The 18,178-nt window shown below is 47.3% G+C and overlaps 1 protein-coding gene across 3 annotated transcripts in view; it reads left to right on the top strand.

Annotated features, from left to right (window-relative positions):
- Window positions 1–16,540, top strand: part of C2H3orf20 (chromosome 2 C3orf20 homolog) — a 93,280-nt gene extending 76,740 nt beyond the window's left edge. For all 3 annotated transcript variants that reach the window (XM_025376587.1, XM_025376586.1, XM_025376584.1), the window contains exons 13-17: window positions 7,839–8,142; window positions 10,339–10,446; window positions 11,924–12,066; window positions 15,560–15,694; window positions 16,295–16,540. In XM_025376587.1, the coding sequence (XP_025232372.1) occupies window positions 7,839–8,142; window positions 10,339–10,446; window positions 11,924–12,066; window positions 15,560–15,694; window positions 16,295–16,379 (775 nt within the window). In that variant the 3' untranslated portion in view covers window positions 16,380–16,540. The remainder of the gene's footprint in view (window positions 1–7,838; window positions 8,143–10,338; window positions 10,447–11,923; window positions 12,067–15,559; window positions 15,695–16,294) is intronic.
- The last annotated feature ends 1,638 nt before the right edge of the window (window positions 16,541–18,178 follow it).

Below are 18,178 nucleotides of genomic sequence, written 5' to 3'. Positions count from 1 at the left end.
GTAACTGTCCTCTCAATATATAATGCCCTCATTTGTCTCCCATAATAATTTTTTACTTAACGTCTATTTTTGTCTGATATTAGTATAACCAAACTCCTGGGTTTTTTTTCCTTTAGGTTATTATTTGCTTGGAATGTTTGTTTTCAATCTTTCATTTTCAACTTAGCTGTATGTTTGTTTGTTTAGAGATGGGGTATCACTATGTTGCCAAGGCTGGCCTCAAACTCCTGGGCTCAAGAGAGCCTCCCACCTCAGCCTCCCAAGTAGCTGGAACTGCAGACACGTGCTACTGCATGCAACTTTAGTTGTATGTTTGAATCTAAAATGCATCTCATGTAGGGAGCATGTAGTTGGATTACAGTTGGATTGCCATTCCACTGATCTGAGTTTTGTTTAAGACTTTAATCCATTTATGTTTAAAGTAATTACTGACTAGGAAGGACTTCTGCCATCTTGCTGTTAGTTTTCTAGAAATCTTTCTGTTTTTCAATTCCTCCATCATTGCCTTTTTTACGTTTAGTTGATTTTTTTGCTGTATGGTTTTGAATTCCTTCTCATTTATTTTTCTATATATTTTAGTTATTTTCTTGGTGGTTACCCTGATGATTATAAGTAACATCTTAAATGTGTAACAATCTAGTTTGAATTAATACCAACTTAGCTTTAGTAACATACAAAGTTCTCTGCTCCTGTACAGCTTCATTCCCACCTCTCCACTTTATGTTGACATTGTTATAAATAACATCTTTATGCATTGTGTGCCCATTAACACATATGTACAATTGTTGTTTTATGTATTTGTCTTTTAAATAAAACAGAAAAAACATAAAAGTTACAAACTGAAAAATATGACAATACTTCTTTTATGTTTACCTATGTAGTTACCTTTATCAGTGTTCGTTATTTCTTCATATAGCTTCAAGTTACCATCTAGTATCTTTGCATTTCAACCTGGACTCAATGGCATGTTTTGTGGTGCAGGCCTACCGTCAACAAACCATTTATCTGAGAATGTCTTACTTTCTCCTTCATTTTTGAAGGATAGCTTTGCTGTATATAGAATTCTAGGCTGAAGCTGGGTGTGGTGGCTCATGCCTGTAATTCCAGCACTTTGGGAGGCCTAGGCAGGCAGATCTCTTGAGTCCAGGAGTTTGAAACCAGCCTGAGCAACATGGTGAAAACCTGTCTCTACAAAAAACCTGTCTCTACAAAACAGCCAGGAGTAGTATCACATGCCTGTCATCCTAGCTACTCAGGAAGCTGAGATGGGAGAATCATTGTGCCCTGGAGGTTGAGGCTGCAGCGAGCTATGATCATGCTACTGCATTCTAGTCCAGATAACAGAATGAGACCCTGTCTCAATAAAAGAAAAAAAAAAATGAAAAAAAAAAAAAAATTATAGGCTGACAAGGGTTTTATTTTCTTGTTTTTCTTTCAGCACTTTAAATATGTCCTCCCACTGCCTTCTAGCAGCCATAATTTCTCATGAGTAATTGGCTATTAATCTTATTGAGGATTCCTTGAACTTGATGAGTTGCTTCTCCCATTGTTTTCAAGATTTTTGTCTTTTGATAATTTTATGATAATGTGTGTCAATGTAGATCTCTTTGAATTTGTCCCACTTTGAATTTGTTAAGCTTTTTAGATATGTAGATTTATGTCTTTCATCAAATTTGGAGAGTTTTAGGCAATTATTTCTTCAAATATTCTTTCTGCTTCTTTCCTGTCCTTCTGGGATTCCCGTTATGTATCTTGGGTATGTTTGATGCTGTCCCACAGGTATCTTAGGCTCTGTTAATTGTTCTTCATTCTTTTTTCTTTCTGCTCCTCAAACTAAATAATCTTAATTATCCTATCTTCAAGTTTGCTGACACTTTCTTCTGCCTGCTTAGATCTATCATTGAATTTTTATTTTAGTTATTTTACTTAACTCTAGAATTTCTGATTGATTACTTTTCGTAGTTTCTGTCTCTGTATTGATATTTTCTATTTGGTGAGATATTGTTCTCCTGGTTTCCTTTAGTTGTTTTTCCATGGTTTCCTTTAGCTCTTTAAATATAGTCAAGTGGTTGAAGATGGCTGAATAGAAACAGCTCTGGTCTGTAGCTCTCAGCGAGATCAACATAGAAGATGGGTGATTTCTGCATCTCCAACTGAGGTACCTGGTTCACCTCACTGGGACTGGTTGGACAGTGGGTGCAGCCTACAGAGGGCAAGCTGAAGCAGGGCAGGGTGTTGCCTCACCCAGGAAGCACAAGGGGTCCAGGGATTTTCCCTTTCCTAGCCAAGGGAAGCCGTGAGTGACGGGTAAGAGAAGGAAATAAAGGATATTCAATTAGGAAAAGATGAAGTCAAATTGTCTCTGCAGATGACGTGATTGTATATTTGGAAAACCCCATCATCTTGGCCCAAAATCTCCTTAAGCTGATAAGCAACTTCAGCAAAGTCCCAGGATACAAAATCAATGTGGGAAAATCACAAGCATTCCTATACACCAAGAACAGACAAACAGAGAGCCAAATCATGAGTGAACTCCCATTCACAATTACTACAAAGAGAATAAAATACCTAGGAATCCAACTTACAAGAGATATGAAGGACCTCTTCAAGGAGAACTACAAACCACTTCTCAACGAAATAAAAGAGGGCACAAACAAATGGAAGAACATTCCATGCTCATGGATAAGAAGAATCAATATCGTGAAAATGGCCATACTAACCAAGATAATTTATAAATTAAATGCTATCCCCATCAAGCTACCACGACTTTCTTCACAGAATTGGAAAAAACTACTTTAAATTTCAAATGGAACCAAAAAAAAGCCCGCATAGCCAAGACAATCCTAAGCAAAAAGAACAAAGCTGGAGGCATCACACTACCTGACTTCAAGCTGCACTACAAGGCTACAGTAACCAAAACAGCATGGTACTGGTACCAAAACAGATATATAGACCAATGGAACAGGACAGAGGTCTCAGAAATAACACCACATATCTGCAACCATCTGATCTTTGACAAACCTGACAAATACAAGTAATGGGGAAAGGATTCCCTATTTAGTAAATGATGCTGGGAAAACTGGCTAGCCACATGTCAAAAGCTGAAACTGGATCTTTTCCTTGCACCTTATACAAAAATTAACTCAAGATGGATTAAAAACTTAAATGTAAGACCTGAAACCGTAAAAAACCTAGAAGAAAACCTAGGCAATACCATTCAGGACATAGGCATGGGCAAAGACTTCATGACTAAAACATCAAAAGCAATGGCAACAAAAGCCAAAATAGACAAATGAGATCTAATTAAACTAAAGAACTTCTGCACAGCAAAAGAAACTATCATCAGAGTGAACAGGCAACCTACAGAATGGGAGAAAAGTTTTGCAATCTATCCATCTGACAAAGAGCTAATATCCGGAATCTACAAAGAACTTAAACAAATTTACAAGAAAAAAACAAACAACCCCATCAAAAAGTGGGCAAAGGATATGAACAGACACTTCTCAAAAGAAGACATTTATGTAGCCAACAGACATATGAAAAAATGTTCATCATCACTGGTCGTCAGAGAAATGCAAATCAAAATGACAGTGAGATACCATCTCATGCCAGTTAGAATGGTGATCATTAAAAAGTCAGGAAACAACAGGTGCTGGAGAGGATGTGGAGAAATAGGAACACTTTTACACTATTGGTGGGACTGTAAATTAGTTCAACCATTGTGGAAGACAGTGTGGCAATTCCTCAAGGATCTAGGATTAGAAATATTTTTGACCCAGCAATCTGATTACTGGGTATATACCCGAAGGATTATAAATCATGCTACTATAAAGACACATGTACACATGTGTTTATTGCTGCACTACTCACAATAGCAAAGGCTTGGAACCAACCCAAATGTCCGTCAATAATAGACTGGATAAAGAAAATGTGGCACACATACACCATGGAATACTATACAGCCATAAAAAAGGATGAGTTCATGTCCTTTGCAGGGACCTGGATGAAGCTGGAAACCATCATTCTCAGCAAAATATCACAAGGACAGAAAACCAAACACTACATGTTCTCACTCATAAGTGGGAGTTGAACAATGAGAGCACATGGACATGGGGAGGGGAACATTACACACCAGGGCCTATTGGGGGATCAGGGGCTGGGGAAGGAATAGCGTTAGGAGTAATACCTAACGTAAATGATGAGTTAATGGATGCAGCACACCAACATGGCACATGTATACCTATGTAACAAACCTGCACATTGTGCACATGTACCCTAGAACTTAAAGTATAATAATAAAAAATATATATATAGTTAAGCTATTGATTTAAAGTCTTTGTCTAGTAAGTCCAATCTCTGGGTTTCCTTGGGGACAGTTTCTAGTACATTTTTTTCCTTTGAGTGGTCTATGCTTTTTTGTTTCTTTGCACACCTCAGGTTTTTTTTTTTGGTTGTTGTTGAAAACTGAACATTTTAAATATTAGAATTTGGTAACCCTGGAAATCAAATTTCCCCTTTTCCTTATGATTTGTTGTTGCTCCTTGTTGTAGTTTGTAGCTGTTTGTTGTTTAGTTACTTTTCCAAACTATCTTTATAAAGACATTTGTAATGTGTAGTCTCCATTCAGTTAGGTAAGGGATCAGCTAGTGATTTAATAGAGATTATCTGGAGCCCAAACAAAAACAAAAACAAAACTCGTCCAGTCTTTGCAGATTGGCTGTGTATTGAGGCATTCATTCAGTGCTTTTAGTCAGGCTCTTCACATCAAGACTAATCTGCATTAGCCTTCACCTTCTACTTTCAAAAAGTCCAATGGTCAGCCAGAGATGAAAGCTTAGTGTGTTCTCAGGCCTTTTCAAAACATGGTTCCAAACCTGGTACCTATATTCCCTGGTATGCATGTGAGCCTTTCAAAGCCTTATTCTCCCATATACCTCCTTCCCCAACCTCTTTCTTCCCAGACATTTTAGCCTACCTATCTGTGCCTCATCTGTTACCCCTTGCACCAGGAGGCCGTGTCTGGTATCTTTCTCTTTAAATGCACCTGACAGATGCTTCCCAGGAGGGGCTGCTCCAGCCCTGAGAAAGTTGCAAGGCAGATAAAACAAAGTCAAGCTCTGAGCTGATCCCTCAGGGAACCTCCAGACAGGCCAGCCCACAGAACTGCAATTGCTTGAGAACAAGGTTCATATTGTCCCCTCCAGTACTAGCAAGGTGCACCAGGAACAGGGGCTGTCATTCCGTGGATGCTACTGAGCAGGGCTATGAAGGATGGTAGGGGAGTAAGCTAAAAATGCTACAATGCTGTCTTACCAAAATTTAGCAGCATCTTTCTTATTTAAGCATTCCTCTGGTTGTTGCACGTTTTTTCATTAGATACCAGAACTCTGGATAAAGTTGTTTCTGACAGTGTTTGCCAGCTTCATTGTTGATCTAGTCAACGGATGTGGTTTCTGAGTTCCAAAATTAGAGTAACAACCATTTTTAGTGGCTTCACTCCCCTCTTTTTATGAGTTTATTTTTAAATTTTTATTTTTATTTATTTTAGAGACAGGGTCTTGCTCTGTCTGCCAGGCTGGAGTGCAGTGGTGTGATCATGGCTCACTGTAACTTCGAACTCCTGGGCTCCAGCATTTCTCCCACCTCAGCCTCCCGAGAAGCTGGGACCACAGGCATGTGCCACGATGGCTGGCTAATTTTTTAATTTTTAGTAGAGATGATGTCTTGCTATGTTGCCCAGCCTTGTCTGGAACTCCTGGCCTCAAGTGATCCTCCTGCCTCAGCCTCCCAAAGTGCCGAGATTACAGGTGTGAGCCTCTGCACCCAGCCCTCCCTCCTTTCTAATTTTTAAAACCTATATTCTTTTCCGTGAATTATTTGTTCACTACCTTTGTCCATATTTTATTGGGTTATTAACTTTTTCTAATTGATTTGTAGTATTTTACATAGTGGAGACATTGACCACTATTCTATGTTAGGAGTTTCAAATATGTTTCTCAGTTTGTCATTTGTCTTTCATCTTTGATTATGATAGTTTTGGGTTTTTTTGTTTGTGTATTTTTTTGTCACAGAGGGATTCTGGAGGCTTTTTTCTTTCATGTAGTTGACTTTATCAGTCTTTTTCTACTATGACTTCTGGATTTTTTAGTCATAATTATAAAAAGCCTTCCCTGCTCTAAAATTATAGAATAATTTCCCCATATTTTCTAGTAGAAATGTTATGGCTTAATTGCCCCACATTTAAACTTTTGATTATTTTGAACTTATCCCTGGATAAGTTATAATTAATAGATCCAGCCTCCCCCACCCCCTGCTCTGCTCCAGATATGCAGGTTCTTGAATAAGACATATTCTTAACAAGTTTGTTCAGCAAGTACTTATCACTATTAATAGCCCCTGAGAAATAATGCTCATCTTGCATTGCTCTTGTTTCAGGATGTCCTGGTTTCTAATCCTAGCCCTTGCCACTTAATTATCATATGAACTTGGGCACCCATTCACCTGGTGGGAACCTTCTGTTTTCTGATCTGTAAATGGCAATAAGAGTTTCTGTCCTGCCTATTGCACAGAGTTGTTATAAAGTTAACCAAGACTATGTCTATTCCAAGATTGTGATGCTGTAAAATGCTAAACATGCTACTGCCTTTCGTCATGTTTAGCATTTTACAGCATCAGCATCCACAGTCTTGGAATAGACGTTGATAAAGGTAGAATCACAGCAACACTTTCTATTTGGGTGGTGCTTATTCCCATGTAAATACCACAACCCTCACAACAACCCAGTACAGTGTTTGGCACATAGTAGGGGCCCAACGAATATTGGTTTGAATATTTATTGAATCTTTACTATTTTTCAAATGCTACTGCTTTATTCCACTGAACAAAACACACGAAATTCATGAACTCATGGAACTTGCAGTCTAGTAGGACAGAGAAGTGCAATAATAAAATTTAAAAGTAAAAGATATGTTAGATAGCAAGCAATGCTAAGAAGAAAAATAAAACAGGGAAGGGAAAGAGTCTTGGGAGAAAAGGAATGAAATAGGGCACTCAGAAAATGTCATTAAGAAGGTAACATTTGGATAGAGCCTTGAGAGAGTGACATAGATGGCTCTATGGAGGAACAGCAAAGGCCACTGTCCTCCAAGACCAAAGGACAAGTGGAGGCCAGTGTGGCCGAAGTGCAGTGAGCAAAGGCGGGAATCCTGGAGAGTAAGAGATGTAAGAAGGACAAAATGCAGGGGACAGATTCTTACAGCCTTGAAGCACATGGCAGGGACTTCAGCTTTTGTTCTGTAAAAGGTAGAAAGCCACGGGAGGGTTTTGAAGAGAGTAGTGACATGACGTGAGCTAGGTTTTAACAGGATCCCTCTGTCAGAGAACACACTGAAGACAGGCCGGGGAAGAAAACACAGGACCCATTAGGAGGCATTTGCAGGCAGCCAGGCAAGAATGAAGGAGGCTTGGACCACCTCCATGGGGCTGGAGGGCAGGAAAAGTCAGATTGTGGGTCTGTCTTGAGTGTAGAGAGGACAGGCTTGCTGACAGATTAGATGGGATGTGTTGGGTGTGAGAGAAAGGAGTTAAGGATGACACTAAAGCATTTTTTGACCAAATGGATGGGTGAAGGAGTAACTTGTTATTCTCATTTTGCATCGTAGAAAGAGGCCCAGAGAGGTTAGGGGACCTGTCCAAGGTGGTGCAGCACATTGGCAGCAGGGCCCAGACTAAAATCTGCCTGCAGCAGGCCCTTTGACCGTCAGGAGCCAGGGGGCTCTGGGAACCACAGACCTCCACCACCTGCTGAGGGCCCCTGTGCACTGTGCTCCTCCTTGCAGAGGGAAGGCCCGCGAGGGGCGCAGCCCCACCAGGTGGGCGGCCTCGCCCTCAGACTGCCCAGTGGTGCTGCGGAAGCTCATGCTTAAGGAAGACGCCCGTGCTGGCTGCAGGTGCCTGGTGAAGGCGCCCCTGGTCTCTGACGTGGAGCTGGAGCGCTTCCTGCTGGCGCCCCGAGACCCCAGCCAGGTGCTGGTATTTGGCATCATCTCAAGCCAGAACTACACCAGCACTGGGCAGCTCCAGTGGCTGCTGAACACGCTCTACAGCCACCAGCAGCGGGGCCGCGGCTCCCCCTGCATCCAGGTTGGTCCGGGCCCATTGAGGAGGTCCTGGAGGCCAGGGGTAGGGGTAGTGGGGCAGTCCGAGAAGACCCCCACAGTGCTAGGACTGGCTGAGCACCTGCCTGAGGGGCCATCCTCCTTCAGCTCCTTTCTCCTTGGGGCCTTTGTGTGTACTCTCCTGTCTGCAGTGTCCTCCCTCCCCCTGCTTCTCTCCTTCCCACTCATCCTCTAGCTCCAGGGTGAATGTCACCATGTAAGGGTCAGGCCCTCTTCTGACCCTTGAGACAAAATCAGGGCACTGTCCTTTCCTTCCAGTTTGTGACTGTTTGTTGGTGTGAATATTTAGAGCATGGGCCATCCTCACCACTGAATCCTCAGGGCTCTGAAAATATTTGTAGACTGTCACAAGTACCCACTGTGTGCTGGGCATGGGCCAGGCCCTGGGAACCCAGCATGACTCAGATGCAAACTGGGCCCTAGAGGAGCTCCCAGTGTGGCAGCAACTCCAGCACCACCAGTGAGGCCGTGAGAGGAGAGCTCTGGGCACGCAGGAGCCTGGGAACATGTGCCTGCTGCCTCCTGGGGGTCCGGAGGGCTGTCCAGGTTGAGTGGGGTTTTGGCAGGTGATTAATGTTCCTGGAAGAGGCGGTGGCCTGTGCGAAGGGGGACAGGAGAGAAGCACGGCTCAAGGTCCCAGCTGATTGTGGTTGAGGTCTAAAGGGAGTCTTCGGGCCCATGGAACGCACTCCAGCCTACTCATTGCTGCAGTAGAATTGTTCCCACCTATCAGGCCTATGTAACCCTCCAAGCGTGCAGTCATTCCCAGCAGCATTGGCACAGTTTGAAGGCTGGCCCCAACCCCAGACCAACTGGAGCAAAGGATGGCACATGAGCACATGAGCTGGGTGTCCACGTGGTGACTTCCTTCAAGCCCTCTTTGCCCTCCAGTCTCCTAGTATCTGCTGTGTTTGCCCATTTCTGCAGAGTTCTGGGTTTTCATGTACACCAGGGGTGGGAGTTCTGCATGGACACCCTCCTCCCAGGAGCAGCCCCTCCCTGACTCTGGCATGCCCACCCTCGGGTCTGTGCTCCAGACCTTCTGAGCAGACACCAGTAGCCCTTTGACCATCTCAGTCCAAGAGTATAGATTCAGCCACAAGCCTTTTCACTTGTCCCATACAGCAAAGCCATGTTTGTTTTCCAGAGCCAACCTCCAATTTAGTTGAATCCAGTGAGCATGTATTGAGTTCCTTCTGTGTGTCTGTCCATGTAGAGACAGATAAAATCCTGCCCACGGGGGAGCTTAGAACTGACTTTCGCTTATCATGGGGCTAGTTGTTGTTTGCTAATAGTTGTCCCTAAGCAATTGGAGTGCTCAGGTGGCCGACCCCAGCCATGGGCAGCGTGAGTGAGGACAGGGCGTGGCCTGAGGCAGTTCATAAAGCAGTGAGCAGCAGGCCTAGAGGACAGACTTGGAAGCAGGTGTCAGATTAGGGTGTCTTTGGTGAATGCAGAAATGTTCCCCGCTTTCTCTTTCCCTGACAGCTAGAACATTGGGTGTGGTTCTGAGTTTCATATTGGAGAGTGAAAGGATAGCTGGAGGCACCTGGAAACAAAGGCAGATAAAACAGGAAGACAGCACATTGGCTGTATTAATAGATCTGAGGCATCCAGAAAGGAGAGGCGAGAGGCCAGCTTTCCTCTGAATTGCCCAGACCCTACCTTGAGGTATGGGTTCAGCTCAGGTCCTCTCCCTGGATATAGTGACTGGGAGGGTCCTGAGGGGCTTGCCAGCAGTGGGTAGGGAGTGGAGGAATTCTTTATGCTGTGTAAAGTAGACTCAAAAGCCTGGAAACGGGTCCACCCAAGAACACAGTTCCCATCTTCAAACCTCTGCAGTGCTACCCCGAGGGCAAGGGAGCAGTCACATTCTGTGGACCCCAGAGGGCCAGGCTAGTGGGCGTCACATGTGGGGCAGCCACCTCAGAAATGGCCTTCTCCCCTAGCGGGCTCTAATCAGATCCAGGGACATCCTCAAGGGACAGTCATGGGAGGTGTGCATGCAGGCCCAAGGGCTCCTGGAGCAGGAGGAGTTGGAGAGAGGGAGTTGTACAGGGCTCCAGGACTCAGGGGGAACCTGGCCTAGCCAGGAATATGGCAATTCAGGTACATCTTCTTGGCATGGGGGTGACCAGTTCTCATATTTCTCTCCTGGCAGTGCCGGTATGACTCCTACCGCCTGCTGCAGTATGACCTGGACAGCCCTCTGCAGGAGGACCCTCCTCTGATGGTGAAGAAGAACTCTGTGGTGCAGGGGATGATTCTGGTGAGCCAGCAGGAACTTGCCATCCACTGCCTGCCACCCAGCTGCAGCCACCTCTGCTCCTGTAGAATCACAAATGTGGGAGGAGGAGAGAGGAGAAGAAGGGAGGGGCTGTGGAATTATCTCCCCACCCTGGCTGAGGCCCAGAGAGCAGGAAGACTGACCAAGAGTCACCCAGCACATAGAGCTGGGGCTGGAGCCCAGGACCCCATGTGTCCTCCATCCCAGGAGACTGAAGGGACAGGTGACATTCATCCTAACAAATCAAATTCCCTTCATCTGTTTGTTTTTAAATGGCTTTATCCTAAAAACGTTCACTGTAAATACTTACACATGCTCATTATGGAAAGCTTAGAAAATACAATTTAGAAAATAATGACATCATCAGATCACTCAGAGAGTCTCATTTGCTCATCCCACAGATATGTACCTGGCACCTGCAAGGACCACCACATGCTAACATTTTGGTGTCTGACCTTTGCAGTCCTTTTCTGCATATATTCTTTGCAATTCTTCTTTTTAAATTAAAATACCATGAGCATTTCCCCATGTCCTTATATAGTTTGTAACACCTGAGTTTTAACCACTGTGTAAGAGTCTGTCATTTTTTTTTTTTTTTTTTTTGAGACAAAGGCTCACACTCTCACCCAGGCTGGAGTGCAGTGGCACAATCTCGGCTCACTGCAATCTCCGCCCCCTGGGTTCAAGTGATTATCCTGCCTCAGCTTCCCAAGTAGCTGGGACTACAGGTGCCCGCCATCACGCCCAGCTAATTTTTGTATTTTTAGTAGAGATGGGGTTTCACCATATGGGCCAGGCTGGTCTCGAACCCCTGACCTTGGGATCCGCCCGCCTTGGCCTCCCAAAGTGAAGAGTCTGTCATTTTATCTATTTGTGCTGCTTTTATTGACATTTAAGTTATTTTTATTTTTATTTTATTTTTTTTGCCATAACAAATAACGCTGTCATGAATATTTTTGCACAGAAATATTTGGATAGGTGTCTACCTGTTGGGGACTGACCTGTAGGGGTGGGAGCCCTGCCCTCAAGGGGCTCCCATTCCATGGGGTGAGCTGAAAGGTACATACACAGCAGGGGACCAGCTTTCTGGCCGCAGGGTTCTGTGGGGCTGTATGTGAAGTGCATGTGAGCTGGGTGGTCAAGCAGGCAGAAGGGAAGGAGAGCTGCCCTCCCCAGGTTGCCCAGGGAGGTATGGCTGAGCCAAAACCCTGCCCAGGCCCCCAAGTCATAGGGCAACCTCACCATCCCAGGCTGGACAGGGGCTGGACTCAGCCTACCTCCCTCGGCAACTCATGGAGGGCAGCACTCCTTCCCCAGCCGCCCAAGGCCTGCCTCACGGTGCAAGCTCTCAGAGGCCTGTGGCACTGTCCTAGTGAAATTCCAAACTCGCGTGTCTTATCAGTGGACACTGCTGTGCTGATGTGCTGAGGATCTCTCCTCGTTTCCTTCCTGTCAACAGATGTTTGCCGGGGGAAAGCTCCTTTTTGGGGGCCGTGTTTTGAATGGATATGGCCTCAGCAAGCAGAATCTGCTGAAACAGATCTTCCGGTCTCAAAAGGATTGCAAGATGGGCTACTTCCTGCCGGACGACTACAAATTCAAGTAAAACAGGAAACACGCAGGTTGAGGGATGGGCCTGGGGAGGGATGGAGGGCAGAAAGGAGACTTGGGCTGTGAAAGGGGAACTGAGGGGAGCAGGCGGGGTGGAAGGGATGGAGTGGGGAGGGGGGTTGGAGGTGGGAGGCCTCCACCTGTGGCACACATGGCAAAAACTGCAGCAGGAGGACTTCACAGGTGGGCAGGGGAGGGATGGGAGCGGGTGCAGAGTGGGAGGCGGTGTGTGAGCAAGGCCATGTTGTGGGTTTCTTTGGGACACAAGTTTGGGAAAAGGGCCCTCTTGGAGATCTTGGGGACATGGGAATGCTTGCATAGTGCCTGTTTCTGTTGGAATAATCTAGACAGGTTTGGTGGGCAGGAGCTCTGGCTACACCCCCCTCTCTGTCCCACCACACCCTACCACCACCTCATGTGCAAGCTGGGCCCCGCTTCTGCTTTGGTTTTTCGTTTGTTTTGAGAGAGGGTCTCAACTCTGTCGCCCAGGCTGGAGTACAGTGGCACGATCATAGCTCACTGCATCCTTGAATGACTGGGCTCAAGTGATCCTCCTGCCTCAGCCTCCCCACACAGACAAAGGCCATCCGTGAAGTGATCCCAGGCCCCTATAACAGGAAGTGCTAGCTTAAATCTGCCTCTGGGCTTCTGAGCTTGGGCTTTTCAACAAGGTGATGCCAACTTGTTGAGCACCTTCTGGGCCCAGCTCTCATGAGATGATCTTCTTGAGCCGAGAGACCTAGCTTTGAGTGGCTCGAGAAGAATACAGCCTAGTCCAGGAAGGAGCCTGCGCTGCATGAAGCGCCTGAAGACTGCATTAGGGGAGCATGAGCAGATCTGAGACCGCCTGGGCAGCACGGTGTAGTGAGACACTTGCAGGATGAGGTTGGAGCCCCTGCTGCACTCTACTGGCTGGGTGACTGTGGGGAATCAGTTTACCTCCCTAATCCTCTGTTTCCTCATCTTCAAAATGAGGAAATAATGCCCACCTTGAGAGGCTGTGAGGATCTCATGAAAGTGTGTTTGTTAAAGAGCTTTGTGAACTGTGAAGCAAATGATGAGGCATGTGGAAAGTTATTTATACGCAGACCTGGGGTATGCAGCCCTAAGTCCTGTGACCGCACCCCCACAGCACTGAGTCTGGGCACCCCCCAACTCCCACACAGGACCCTCAGTTTTCTAGGAGTCCTTAATGCCCATCTCACTGCAGTAAGCTGAGTCTGGGTCTTGTCCAAGTTGGGGAACCCACTTCTGGAGGAACTGAGGAGGTCATGCCAAGTGACCCCCGCAACTCAGAGCACTCAGCAGGGAAGGCAGGCCCAGGAGGAGCCTGTGGAGGGTAAGGAGGGGCAGATGCTGAAAGGTGCAGACAGAAAAGTCACTGAGACTCCACTGCCTGAGACTCCAAGAGGGAGAGGGCTTGGTGGTCCTTGAAGACCAGTCACCAACAATCCCAGGGAGAAAGACAGACGCACCAAGGTCAGGACAGGACAGGACAGGACAGGGGGATGCTGTTGGGAAGGGCCCAGGCTGAAGATGAGCTGAGGCTACAGGAAGATGCCAAAGAGGACCAGCAAGGGCATTTTCAGAAACATTCAGAAGAAGGCTAGCCTGGTATGGTGCACAGGGAGTGAATGTCTTAGCCTGTTGCACATTTATTTCCCACTGTCTGTAGGCTGGTAAGTCCAAGACCAAGGCGCCAGTGGATTTAGTGTCTGGCAGGGGCTGCTTCCTGTTCATAGATGGCACCTTCTTGCTGTGTCCTTGCATGGCAGAAAGGACGAGGGTCTCTCTGGGGCCTCTTGTATAAGGACACTAATCCCATTCATGAGGGTCCCACCCTCATAACCGCCTTACCTCCCAAAGGCCCTGCCTGCCAACACCATCACCTTGGGGATAAGGATTTCAGCATATCAATTTGGGGGAACATAGACATTCAGACGATCACAGTGGGGGATGCCAGAAAGTAGTTACAAAGAGACATAGCTCTTATTTGGTTCTAGATGTCTTCAAAAGGAAGACACTGTTTAGTAGGAAATGACAGCTTAAGGAATCTGGCCACCTTTTATAGCTGTGTGACCTGTGCAAAACACTCACCCTCTCAGTGCGCCAGCTTCTTTGTCTGTAGAGTGAGACTCACTGTATTGGGTTATGGGGATTAGAGGAGTCAGCACATGGGAAGTGCTGGCACATAGCTCACATTTACTGAGATTACCACCTACCCTTGTTAGTGATATTATTATCATTAAAATGAGCTCTGGTCTCCTTATCTGTTATATCTAAGGATTCTGAAAGGACTTAATGGTATGCTTACAACAATGGTAGTCTTCAACAATTGTTCAGGAATGGTGAGGAAAGAATCAGAAAACTAGACACACACACACACACACACAAACCAGATACACACATATACAAATTATACGCATACATACAAACTATAAACACCCATGTAAACTAGACACACATGTACACACACACATTAGATTCCAGCACATACTAGATGCACAAACACACACAAACTAGACACAGAAGTATACACAAACTAGACATAAATACACATGCATACACTATACACACATACACAAACCAGACACACACAAACTAGATAGAAACATACACGCATACGTACAAACTAGAAACATGCACACAAGATGGTCTAGGTTCTTGGAAATGGAAAGAGGCAGATTTGTGAAACTATTAACCAGTAGGACTCCTCCTAATCCTAGAATAAAGTGGGTTGATGGTTTAAGAGCACTTAGGTAAAAAAAGGAAATGGAATCTTTAATTGAAAGCATTGCCATAGCAGCCGTTCCTGTAATCTGGATGCCAGAAGCTTGGACCAAGGTGTGGGCAGGGCCACGCTCTCCCAGAAGCCGCTAGGCGGCTCCGTCCCAGGCCTTGCTCCCCGCTCCTGGTAGCTCCTTGGCCTGTGGCCACAGAACTGTGATCCTCACATGGCGTTCTCCCAAATTTCCCCTTTGTAAAGGAACATCAGTCATGCTGGACTGGACCCACCCTCCTCCAGTATGGCCTCATCTTAACTAATGATGTCTGCAACAACCCTATTTCCAAATAAGGCCACATTCTGGGGTCTCGGGGTTTAGGATTTCTACATATGTATTTGGGGGGCATGTGTTCAGCCCACAATGTTACACATGATGACACATTTCCTTTGCCTCCTGTCATCTCTCCTGTGGTCACTTATGGAGCCCTCCCACCCCACCGCAGGCATTTGCCATGGTCAGTGTTGGGGTGTGGGTATAGCAGCCTGTGGGTTAGGGCCAATCCAGCCCAAAACAGAAGCCAGGGAAGCCAACCTCCAGCGTGTCACTGGGTCCCTGAAGAGGTCAGATTCTCCCTTCGCCGCCCTCAGGAGGAGGAGCACGTGTGTCCTTGTCTGTCTAGGCTCCCAGAACACTGACGGGACAGCGTGCAGCACACCCTGGGCCCTGAGCACTGCCCCCCAACCCTGCCTCCCCTGCAGTGTTCCCAGCTCTGTGCTGAGCCTGGAGGATTCTGAATCAGCCAAGAAAGCCGAGTCAGAAGATATCCAAGGAAGCAGCTCCTCATTGGCCCTGGAAGACTATGTGGAGAAGGAGTTACCTCTGGAGGCTGAGAAGTAGGTGACCACACCCGCTGCCAGAATGGGCATGGCACACAGCAGGCCACCTCGGGGCTATTTGGCCTTGGGCAAGTCACTTCCCCCCAGGCCTGGGTCATGTCCAACCATCCCTGACATCTAGCCTGTGTAATCAACACAATACTGGGCGGGCATGCAGGCTGCCCTGGAGCTGCTCGCAGTGGTCTGGGTGGTAGAGATAGAGGCTCTTTGAGGACTTTGCAGCAAAACCCCACAGCCCAGACCCATTAGTCTGAGAAGGGTGGAGACGGCCCTGCTGTCTCTTTGCAAGAAACTTGCTGCACCTGTTAAAAGCCCCTGACTACTGGTGCTGGTAACCATGAAATGAATCACGCATTCAGCATGGCGTGGAGATCACATATTTCTCATGAAGATAGAAAAGCAAAATTAGGAGCATGTAGAAAGGTCACAGGTGCCACCGGGACGCTCTGGTTGGAGCAGCACCCAGACAGCCTCACCTGTGCAAGGGAGAGGGCTTTGCCCCTCCTGGCCCTATCAGGCCTGGGCTCTGGGCACTGTGAAGAACAGCCCTTCCCCCGCCCAGCCCTCAGCAGTCGCTTTCTCTATTTTGATCTTTAGGGCAAGAGAGCCTGAAGTGGAGCTACATCCTCTCAGGAGGAACAGCAAGGTAACCAGCGGGAAGAAGCAGGCCTCCAAGAAGTAGTGCCATCCTGGCGGCAGCCAAGTGAGCCAGGCCCCGGACCGGGGTGCTGGGGCTTCCTGCCAGCCCAGCCCTGCCTCCCCGGTCTCCCACCCTGTCCTCCAAGCCTCTGTAATAAACCAGCGGACCTCCAGCATCAGGGTGAGGCTCTGGGGAAGGACAGACCCAGCTCAGTCTGTCTGCTGTGAGGCCCCCAACAGACTTGTTCCAGGTCAAGTCTTTGGAAACTCGGTTTCCCCAATACAGAGCTTCCTCTGCGGCCAGTTAAGTCAGCTGAGGCCCTCCCACGCTCAAGGAAAGAAATGTTTCCCTCCAAGGGGTAGCTCCAGGATAGGTGTCCCAGTAACGCCTAGGATGCTCAGATGGGACTGAACTGGGTCTCCTACCCTTCCTGGGTGGGGGAGGCTCAGTCTATAGCCTAGGTGGAAAACACAGCAAGAACAGAACAGTGAAGAGGCAGAGAGAAAGGCCAAAGACAGGGAAGAAGAGACAAAGGGAGAAATGAGAGGAGGAGCAAGGAGACAGAGGAAGACACAAGTGAGCGGGCAAGGGAGAGGGTAAGAAAGAAGATGGAGGAGGGAGAAGGAGAGAGGAAGAGTAGGACAAATAAACAAGGAGGGAGGAGGAAGGGGAGGGGAACAAGGAAAGGGGAGTGGGGAGGGGAACAAGTAAGGAGCGGAGGGGAGGGAGAGGGGAACAAGTAAGAAGGGAGGGGGCAGGAAGAAGCAAGTGTGGAGTGAGGAGGGAGTGAAGAGGGTGACGGGGAAGAAATCACTGAGAGGGGATCTGAGTAAGATGGGAATGGTGCAGGCTGGGAGACTGAATGACAGAGTGCTCACCCCTAGGGACCCTTCAGTGACTCCCTGAAAGCCAGAGCCCTGTGGCCTCCTGGGGGCCGACATCCCCACTGAGCCCAGCCACAGTGCCATTTGGTGCATTTTGGGCTTCTTCCCTGAGCCACAGGCCTTAGAAATCCCTACCAGCAGCAAGGGGCCCAAGACAGTACCCCCTCTGGGGTGCTAAGTTTCCCCATGCCCCTGAGGGTGCCTGTGAGGAACAGAGAGAACCCCTGCTCTAGGCCCACGGCTCTGGGCTGTCTTGTCTGGGTTCACCGGAGCCCTTTCCGGGAGCAGCTGAGGACTCCAGAAGGTCAGCCTTGTTCTCCCAGCCCAGAGCAGAGTTCAGGCCTTGAGCTGCAGGCAGCATTTAGTGAGATGCTGCACTTAGAAATGCTTATGTTTCCTCTGTAATATAAGCTTTTTTAATCTGAATTTTTCAAGCTTTAATGTTTATCCTTTGTATCATTCAAAAATGGTTTTTGAATTATACACTTGTTCTTCTAGAAATGAATTTGAAATGACTTGCAATATTTGTAAGCTTGTATCTTTGATATTGAAGGACCTTGATGTTTATCACAGGTTCCAGGGACTCTAACAACTCTCTCCTCCTCCCCTTCTCAGCACAAGGACAGATAAGGATTGGAGGGCAAGGGAAGAAGTTCCACCTCTGTCCTTGCAGGCTGGCACCTTCCAGCCCCTAAGGCAAGACCTTGGTAAAGGCTGGAATGGAGACCTTGGCTCATTAAGGGCCTGAAACAAAGCCTCTCCCCTGCCACCCTAGACCTGCCGTGTGGGCAGTATGCTCAGGTGTGCTTGCGTGGATATGCCAAGCAGTCTGCATGTGCACGTCAACAGCCACGTGCACTGTGCACACAGACCTGTCTCTGAACGGCAGGCCCTGGCCCTGCCCACGGTGCTCACCACACTGAAAGGGGCAAAACTGAGCTGCTCATGGGCAGGACG

Source organism: Theropithecus gelada, chromosome 2, assembly GCF_003255815.1.
Source record: "Theropithecus gelada isolate Dixy chromosome 2, Tgel_1.0, whole genome shotgun sequence".
NCBI lineage: Eukaryota > Metazoa > Chordata > Mammalia > Primates > Cercopithecidae > Theropithecus > Theropithecus gelada.
Note: the sequence above shows the minus strand (reverse complement) of the source record. Positions and strands in the feature narration are given on the sequence as shown.